This window comes from Sylvia atricapilla, chromosome 23 (assembly GCF_009819655.1).
Source record: "Sylvia atricapilla isolate bSylAtr1 chromosome 23, bSylAtr1.pri, whole genome shotgun sequence".
Lineage (NCBI taxonomy): Eukaryota > Metazoa > Chordata > Aves > Passeriformes > Sylviidae > Sylvia > Sylvia atricapilla.
The window spans coordinates 5,271,637-5,281,108 of record NC_089162.1 but is presented as its reverse complement, the minus strand read 5'-3'; the positions used below and the strand labels follow the sequence as shown (position 1 = coordinate 5,281,108).

Genomic DNA, 9,472 nt, shown 5'->3' with positions numbered 1-9,472 from the left:
CCAAAGCCCAGCAGCAGCTGCCGGGTGACCTTTGAACCCACGCCAAACAAGGACAGACTCAAACCGGAGAGGCAAAACACTCTTTGTCATTGTCTGCGCTCCCCCGGACACCTGGGGGCAGTTTGGACTGCGGGGCGGAGCAAAGCCGTGTCCCCGGGGTCTGCAGGGTTGGCACCCCAGCCCTGCCGAGCCTCGGTGTCCCCCGGCCCCTCCGGGAGCCCCGTGCTGTCCCCGAGGAGCGGCCCCAGGTCACCGCAGCGACCCTCGGCCAGAGCCCCGAGCAGCTGCTGTTGAATGGGGCGGCTGTTGGTGGAGAAGCTGCTCCCTGCGGCGGCCGGGGCAGCAGGCTGGCCGGGGGCCGGCCCGGGGGCGGCGGGGCTGCACAAGGCTCCCATTATCCAGGGGTAATCGCCCAGCCCAACACGGCCCGGCCCCTCCGGCAGCCCGGGCCAGAGCCGGGAGGAGCACGACAAACCCCGCCAGGTGCTGCGGGTTGCCCACGGGCAGCCACGCGGCACAGCCGGCCCCAGGGTCACTGCCCTGTCACAGCCTGCCTCCGTGCCTCAGTTTCCCCCGGGTCAATCACTCAGAGGACAAAGGTTTTCTTCCCCTCCAGAACCTTTTCGCTTCCCCATTGACAGAACTGCCCAAACTCGCTGATTCAGGTTCATCACACACGAGGACAGAGCTAGGGGCTTCCCAAACCCCCGGGAGCTGTGACAGTGCCCTCCTCCCGCTCTCAGCCCGGAGACTCTGAACTTCGGCACGTCCTTTTCTCTCCTCCACTTGCTTTCCCCGCCGCATTCCTGTTCCCCGGCAGTGGGGGCTGCAGCCCTCCGACACGCCCTGAGCCACTCGAGGGCTGGGCCGCAGGTTCCCCTGAGCCACAGCATTCCTCCTGGGAATGCCCGAGCGCCTCTCCCACCTCCAGCCCCCTGTGCTGGCCCCTGGCTGGTGCCATGCTGCGGCCCTTCCCATGCCCTCCTCCTCCTCCTCCTCCTCCTCTGCACGCCTGACCAGCAGTTCCCCCCACCAAGAGTTTCCCAGCCAAATACATTCAATGATTCATCGGAAATGATTAAGTATTTTTTTTTTCCCCAGGAGATCAGTTGCTTAAAATGGCAATGCTGGGCAGCGATAAGGCTCAGAGCCTCCGCTGGACGAGGGAGGCCTCCTCCCTTGGCTGGGAAGAACAAGTGCAAGGGAGCTGTGCCATCATCCACGGGATGCTCAGGAGCCGCTCTCTGGCCTCCCAGCCGCAGTTTTGGGATGCTCTCACACCTCACGGCAGGAGCTCCCTGTCTGTGGTGGGAAAATCCACCCCCCGAGTGGGTGCTCCAGGCTCAGGGACTCCGTGACAATGTTGTCCCCTCTTCCCCTCCTTCCAAAGGGCAGGATGCAGCACCGGAGGAGCCTCAGGCTCTGCTCTGCTTGGAGCAGGGAAAGGGATGTTCCACTTGGCACAAAATACCCTACAAATGCCACCCCGAGAGGGAAGGAGGCCCACGGGAAATCATCCACCAAAGTCAAACAAACAAAGCGGGAGGACTCGGCTGACACGCCCCTGGATGCGTTTTGTTCCGGGGCTAACTTTTATTCCGCGTTAAAAATAAAGCAGAACGTTGCTAAGAAAACCTCTGCAGAAAAAAAATTTCCCAGCAGTTGGAAAGGGCACTGCCACTCCCTGGGGAAAACAGGCTGGGGAGCGTGCCACCCTCAGAACCCCCTGCTCTCACTGCAGGGCTCTGCCTCCACTTGGTCAGGCTTCATCCTGCTTAACTTTGAAGAAAACTGGTGCTTTTTTTTTCCTCCCCCGACAGACGAATGGTTCTGGGGAAGAGGAGCAGGGTTTGAAAGCACGGCATGAACAGAAGGCATGAAATCACCCCGCTGCGCTGTGTGTGGCACCCAGCGGGCTCGGGGACTCTGCGTGGGGAGCGTGGCAGGCTGGCCACCTTCATCTTGCCTCCCTGCTGCCTGAGCTCACGCCTTCTTGTTTATCTGCTCGCTTAATGGATTTGGCTGCGGGCCCCACTCTCAGCGAGGCACACAAACTGTGCGTGAGGCTCCCGCGTCGCAGTCCCACGCGCACAGCTGCGGTGGGCAAGGCAGGAAACAGAGGTCTGCCTCCACCTGAGGCACAGAGCAGCTCCCACAGCTCTGAAATCCCCGGCAGTGGAGGGAATATTGGTGCCTGGGCCCCCGCAGCTACCATCACTCTCCTGCTCCATCCCTCCTGCCACCTCTCAGGTGAGGCCGTGCCTGGGCAGGCAGCTCTGCCCCTGGCAGCGGTGGGGCTTTGCCAGTCCCTGGCACGGCTGCTGGAAAGCTGGGATCCACAGGACGCTGCCCAGGGCAGGGCTGGCTTCCCAGCATTATCTGAGCATCGCAGGTTGCAGGAACGATCTGGAATTGTGCAATTGCATTTGCCTCCCTCCTCTGCCTCCCGCTGGGTTTGGCTTTCTGCAGCCGGAGGGGAGCGACGGCCAGCACGGAGCCAGGCCTGGGGCTGCGCATCCCAGCACACACAGCAGCCCCTTCCACCTTTTCCTGCACTGCCAGACAGATCCCTGCCGATACGGGGACCTTGGGATGCTGCCAGAGGGGGCTGGCCCGGCGTGGGCTGTGCCTGTGCCTGTCCCGACACGCGGATCGGCGTGTCCCAGGTGGGACGGGGGGCCCTGTGCCTTCCCCAAGCCCAGAGGGGCCCAGAGAGGCTGGGATGGGCTCTGGGGTGTTCAGCTGGCCCCCCATCAATCAGCTCTGGTGCTGAGGGCTGGGGCTGGCACAGCTCTGGTGCTGAGGGCTGGCACAGCTCCGGTGCCAATGGGCTGAGACTGGCACAGCTCTGGTGCTGAGGGCTGGCACAGCTCTGGTGCCAATGGGCTGGGGCTGGCCCAGCTCTGGTGCTGAGGGCTGGGGCTGGCCCAGCTCTGGTGCCAATGGGCTGGGACTGGCACAGCTCTGGTACCGATGGGCTGGCACAGCTCTGGTACCGATGGGCTGGCCTGGCTCCCTGCCGGTCTCCGGGGTGGACACAGAGCAGCCATCCTGGGAGGAAACCTCTGGCTGTGTCCACCCAGGCCTGCACCTCTTCACACAACACCGTCAGGGCCGAGAGCAGCCCTGCTCCCCAGGGAAGGGATGGGATGGGATGGGATGCAGGCCAGCACTGAGCTTTCCCACACTGCCCAGGACAGCTGCTCCCCTGCCCCTGCTCCCCGCACCCTCGGGGCACCGTCTGCCAGTCCCTGCTGCTGCATTTTGGGGGGCTCTGGGGCTCACACAAGGCTTTGCCCTCTGGGGACCCTCCTGGGCAATCCAGCCTTTGGTTCTCTGCCCCCTGAGTGCCATGAGGTCACTTTGGGGTACCCCTGCCCCATCTGTACCCACCCCTGGGAGCCATCTTCATGGCCCTGTCCTCCAGCTCAGGAAAACTCCTCCTTCCAATTCCAACCCCCTTCCTCGGCTTGGCTCCCAGCGGCTCCTTTGTGTCTCCCCTCTCCTTCCTCTGCTCTTGTGCAGGGCCTTTCTGCGGGGATTATTAACCATGGCTACGGGGCCTTTGTTCAGGAGGGGCCACAGGAGCCGGGAGGGTGGAGGAAGGAAGGACAGGGGCGGAAGGGGGGAAGGAAGGTGGGGAGGGGAAGGAAGGTGACATCTGGATTTCTGCCGTGGAGGAGTGGGGTTTTGGGAGCAGCTGTGCGGCGATGGCCGGGGCTCAGCGGATGCGGAGCAGTGGCAAAGCCCCAAAAAGGAGCTGAGCTGGCAAGGGTCACTCACCCCGCCCAGTGCAGAGAGCTCAGCAAACTGCCCTGCTGATGGGGCTGCTGAGAGAGGACAGAAGGGCTTCAGGACTGATTTTGAGGACTGCTTTGTGGTGCACAGGGCTGGCAGGGAAGGCTGTAGAGCCGTGCAGCCATTCCCTTGCTCCCTGCCTCGGGAGCTGCGTGCGGGGCGGATGGACAAGGACAGCTGGAACACGCCTGGGAGAACCTTATCCAGCTGAGAGCCACTGCCAAGGCAGGGGGAGAAGGAGCCCTCGGCCCAGGGCTGTCACTCGACATCCTGGGGGTACAGGAGCCCCACGGGCTGGAGCAGGTGCAGCCCCGGGACAGGGTGTGACAGCCACGTCCTGCCCCGGCTCACACACGTTCAGCTGGGCTGGTCACGTCCGTGCCCCTCTCCCAGCCTGGGAGCACCGTGGGCATGGAGCAAGGAGCAGGACCTGGGGATGAGCACTGACGGGGTGGCTTGGGGAATCCAGGAGCTATTTATAAACCTTTTCCTTGGGAGCACTTCCGAGTCCATGTCCCCCAGCGCCGGCAGGAAAAAGGCCCCATTGTCTGGCGCTGGCTGGGACAGGGCTGGGCAGGGACAGGGCTGGACAAGGACAGGGCTGGGTGCCCAACCACAGAGTGGGGCAGATGATGGGTCTGGCTGTGGGGTCCTGCCTGGGCTGCACAGGGGACACCGAGGGGTCCTGGCCACACTCATCCACCGCTCCCCAAGGCCACCACAGGTGCCCACAGGAGCGGACAGAGGGAACATCCCTGCCCTGTGCTCCCTGGCAGGCGGCTTTTCCGGCTCCCTGCTGCCAAGGAAGGGAGGAGAAGGCAGGATGGGGACACAGCATCACTCCCTGGGTTTGCCCGCAGGGATCTCTCCCTCCCGGCGTTGTCTGCAGGGCTCCCCCAGGACGGCTCAATAGCATCATCTGTGAGAAAGCCGAATGAGAGATCAGCCCCGGACAGACCCGGCTTTGGGGAGCCCCTCTTGCAGGGGATCCCTCTGGAGATCCTTGGAGAAGGTTCCTTGTGGAGAGGGGAGGGGACAGCCAAGGAATGACTGGGATAAGGCAGCAAGCAGGGCACAGTCCTCGTGTGACATCCGCACGGCACTGGGGACACACTGGAGCCCCAGAGCCCAGGGGAACGGTGGGGCTGGGCTGGCCAAAGAGGAATTTCTTCTCGCAGGACTTTCCCATGCAAGAGGACTTGCCTTTCCCAGGGCTGTCTGGCCAGGCTCCAGGAGGAGACAGATATCCCAGCTCCCATCGTGGGGAGCCCTCCAGAAACACGGCGAGCAGCCCGGGAGCTCCTGCTCCTGCCCTGAGCTGCAGGGTGAGCGAAGGCAGGGACGGCCGTGATTGCTGGGGACACAGGGCTGGGCTCCCTGCAGCTCCGGAGCCTTCCTGAGGACTGTCCCCAGCAGCCTGGGGCTGTTCCCTGCCCGCGGGGTACGTGCCACGGGGGACTCCATCACCTGCCCGTCCAAGGGCAGAGGAAGAGCGAGGCACAGCATCCTGGAGCGGGGCCGGAGCGGGGCCGGGGGATTTCCCGGAGCGGATGCAGCCCAATGAGCCATTGTTCCCGCCTGGGCTGGAGCACGGGGCTGCAGCGCCCGGCCCCGGCCGCCCAGCGCTGCGCGGGGCTGTCCTCAGGGGACCCCAGGGGACGCTGCTGGCAGTGCCCAGCACGACCCTGCTGCCTGCCCTGGCCCGGCCCTCGGGGCTGCCCCACGGCCTGGATCCGCACGGGAGGGCACCTGGGGACGGTCCCCGCAGCTGGGAGCACCCTGGGAGTGCTGGAGTGATGCCGGCAGGACCCACAGCCGAGAAATTCCCTCAGCGTGTGCCCAAGGAGCAAGGGAGGCAGGACAAGGTGCTGCAGAGAACCCCTCGAGCACGGGGACAGCCAGGCCTGGAGCTGTTGCCTGTCTCCCTCTGCTTCCAGAGAAATCCAGAAAGACTCGGCACCTGCCAGAGCTGAGGCGCTCCCTGGAGCCGGCGTCCTCTGGCTGCTGTTTTTGTGGAATGCGGGGTGAGCTCAGCAGCGGGGAGGCGGCTGGAGCCGTGATGCAGCAGCAGCCCCGTGGCCGGGCTCGGTGCCAGCACAGTCGGTGCTCCTTTCTCGGGGCTCCTGCCTGGCTGCCCGGGGTGTGGTGCCTCCCTCCTTGGCCCCACTGGCCGGAGCCTCCCGGGCTGCACACGGCTTTCCTGTGGGTCATCATCCACTGCATCACCCTCTCCTTCCTTAAAAAGCCTTGGGCTTCAAGGCTGCATTTTCCTGAACTTGTCATCCGCTTCAGGGCAGCAGGGCTGGGCCATCCCCTGGGGCAGGGCAGAGCAAAGGGCCGAGGCTCTGACAGCCCCACGCCCTGGCTGGGATCCAGCAGGGAGAGCAGGACCTGCTCCAGGTTACCTTGATCTGGACCACAGTCACGGATTTATTTTTGGATCTCTTGCAGGAAACTGCCTGGTGGGGTGAGAACAGCTCTGCCCTGGGCTGACTCTGTCCCAGATAGGCCCAGGGGATTCTGCTGACAAGTGCACACCTTCCCTGTGCTGTCCATCCTGTGCACTCTGCCTGCCCTGTCGTACCTCCTGAACCCCATCCCTCCATCTCTTGTACAAAATCCAGCTCTGCTGGAGCCTCTTTAGGTACTGGAAAGGACTCCAAGGTCTCCTCCTTCGCTTCTCCAAGCTGGACAGCCCCAGCTCTCCCAGCCTGGCTCCAGAGCAGAGCTGCTGCATCCCCTGAGCATCCCTGTGCCCTTCTCTGGGAGTGAGGGCACGGTGAAATGTGATAACAGGAAGAAATTCCTCCCTGTGAGGGTGGGGAGGCCCTGGCAGACGCTGCCCAGAGGAGCTGTGGCTGCCCTGTTCCGGGAAGTGTCCAAGGCCAGCTTGGGCTGGGCTTCCTGGGATATTGGAAGTGTCCCTCCACCACCAGCATTACCTCTCACTGTAGTGGTCAGGCAGATCCACTTCTACAGAGAGATCACGGTACATCTCAATATTATAATAATGATTTTCTCTAAATATATTAATTCCTTTATCATTATAATATAACAGGATATATTTAAATAAGAGCATAATAATATAAGTAATATTCATTAATAAAATCTATATTAATACCATTCAACACGAACAAATACTTCATCTCCTGTCCAAAAAAACCTGCCAAAACCCGACGGCGAGCGCGGAGAAAGCGGAGCTGCCGCGGGACAGCGAGCGCCGCTGGCACTTTAAAACGAGCGACAACGGGTGTCACCTCTCCCGACAGCCACTCCCCGGCCACCTCCTGCCCCTCGGCCGTCCCCAGCACCCATCCGGAGACGCCCATCGCGGAAGAGGCTCCGGGGCCGAGCCGGCGGCCGGGACCACGCAGGGACCATGGAGGTGCAGCCGGAGCTGCGGCGGGGGCTGCGCCTGCTGCGGGACTTGGCGCTGCTGCTGCTCGACCTCAGCTTCTCGCTGTGCTCCTGGCTGCTGGCCGCGCTGCCGTGCCTGCTGGCCACCGCCGCCGCGCTGCCGTGCCTGCTGGCCACCGCCGCCGCGGCGTGCCGGGCTGCGCTGGAGCTGCTGCGCGGGGGCTGCGAGGGCGCGGAGCGGCTGCCGGGGCTCCCGGGGCTCTCGGAGCTCCCGGGGGTCTCGGGGCTCTCGGAGCTGTCGGAGCTCCCGGGGCTCTCGGAGCTCCCGGGGGTCTCGGGGCTCTCGGGGCTCTCGGAGCTCCCGGGGGTCTCGGGGGTCCCGGTCCCGGCACAGCGCGGGCAGGTGCCGAGTGTCGGCAGCCGGCTGCTGACAGAACGGGGCAAAGTGTGTCTGGCTGGCACACGGAGCCTCTTCACGCTGCTCGGCGCCCTCTGGGGCTCGCTGCTTGGGTCTGTCCTCGTGGTCGGCAAAGTGCTGGCCGCGCTCCTGTTGCCCGTGACCAGCAGAGCCACTGCCGTGTCCATCCGGCTTTGGCTGCGCTGCCAGCTGGCCTTCAAGCTCCTCTGGTCCGCCACTGTGGTCTTCCTCAGCGTTTACTTCCTGGTGTCCAGCCTGGCTGTTGTGTGTCACAGCGGCGCCCGGAGCCTCGGCACACCCGTGGTCACCCTCTGGGACTCACTCACCAGTCTGGTTTTCGGGGTCACTGACCTGCTGGCAGCGTTCCTAGCACGTGTGTCCGGTGGTGCCATCGCCGTGTCCGTGTCGCTCTGGTGGCTCTGCCAGGTGGCCTCTGAGCTCCTGTGCTCCATCACCAAGGTCTTCATGAGCATCTGCTTCCTGGTCGGCAGCGTGGTCCAGAGCCTGCTGAGCCTGTGTCTGACGGGCGGTCAGTACCTCTCCATGCTGCTGGCCGTCCTCTGGGAGTTGCTGTCCACCCTGATTCTTGGGGTCACCAACACGCTGGTGATGGTCCCGGTGTACCTCTTCAGGGCCCTGCTTATCCTGCTCTGGTTGCCCTTCCAGGTGGCCCTCCTGCTCCTCTCCTTGGTCACACAGGTCTTCACCACCATCATCTTCGTCGTCCTTCACACCCTGGGCTTGCTCTTGCGCATTGCGTTTCTCGTTGTCTTTTTCAGTGTCATTTACATCAATCAGGAGGTGCTGGAGGTGCTGAAGGGACACGTGCTGGGCTCCTCCCGCCGCTGGCAGCCGGTCCTGCGGCGGCTCTGCCAGGTGGCCGTGGTGACCTGGCGCAGGGCCACCACCTCCCAGCCCTGGCGCAGGCTGGTGGGCTGGGTTCTGCGGGTGACCAAGAGCAGCCAAGCAGGCAGGAGGATGAACCAGGGAAGGGAGCAGCTGGATGCAGGGCCGAGGACACAGTCACGGCCTGCCCTGAGCCGTGCTGGGGCAGGACAGCATCACCAGACCCCCAGGGAGGAGCCGGGCACATCCTGGTGGAAAGCTCCCAGGAAGCAGCAGCTGAACGCCGGGAACGCTGAGGGAAGCCCCGACAACGACCCCTGGGTGCTGCTGAAAGAGCAAGAGGAGCGTAAGAAATGTGTCATCTGCCAGGACCAGACCAAGACAGTGCTGCTGCTGCCCTGCAGGCACCTGTGCCTGTGCCAGGAGTGCACCGAGGTGCTCCTGCAGCAGGACATCTACCAGCGCAACTGCCCCCTGTGCCGCCAGGTGATCCTGCAGACCCTCAACGTGTACCTGTGAGCCCACGGGGGGCTTGGGCTCTTTGTTTTCCCGGGAGGTCAAGGGCACCCCTGTCTGCACTTCCCAGGGCTGCCAGGAGCAGCTTCCAAAGAACTGTGGATGGTGCTGGAAGGGCAGAACGCTGTGGGGTGTCTGCTGGTTGCTACGTAACTAATTGTAGCTCTTGCTAGCAAGCACAATACTGATGTCTGCAGCAGGCTGAAAGAGTTACCTGTGGTTTTCTTGACAATTTTGTGGTTCAAAGGCCTGTTGGTTCCCTTGAGCCTGCAGCAGCCTGAGATCCACAGCACAACAAAAAGGAGGTCTGGTGCCTGCTACCCACCTCATCCAGCTGGGAGCCTCTGCCAGGGCACAGGGGGACAGAGCCCTCTGCGGGCTCCCAAGATTTGGAAATGGGCTGGGACGGAGTGGCTCGGGGAATCCAGGAGCTATTTATAAACCTTTTCCTTGGGAGCACTTCCGAGTCCATGTCCCCCAGCGTTGACAGGAAAAAGGGCCCATTGTGCTGGCGCCAGCTGGGACAGGGCTGGACAA

The 9,472-nt window shown here is 63.4% G+C and overlaps 1 protein-coding gene across 1 annotated transcript; it reads left to right on the top strand.

The window, feature by feature from the left end:
* The first annotated feature begins 7,130 nt into the window (after positions 1–7,130).
* On the top strand, positions 7,131–9,394 carry LOC136370936 (E3 ubiquitin-protein ligase RNF26-like). Its single transcript, XM_066334636.1, has one exon. The coding sequence runs from the start codon at positions 7,178–7,180 to the stop codon at positions 8,936–8,938; it is 1,761 nt and encodes a 586-aa protein (XP_066190733.1). The 5' UTR covers positions 7,131–7,177; the 3' UTR covers positions 8,939–9,394.
* The last annotated feature ends 78 nt before the right edge of the window (positions 9,395–9,472 follow it).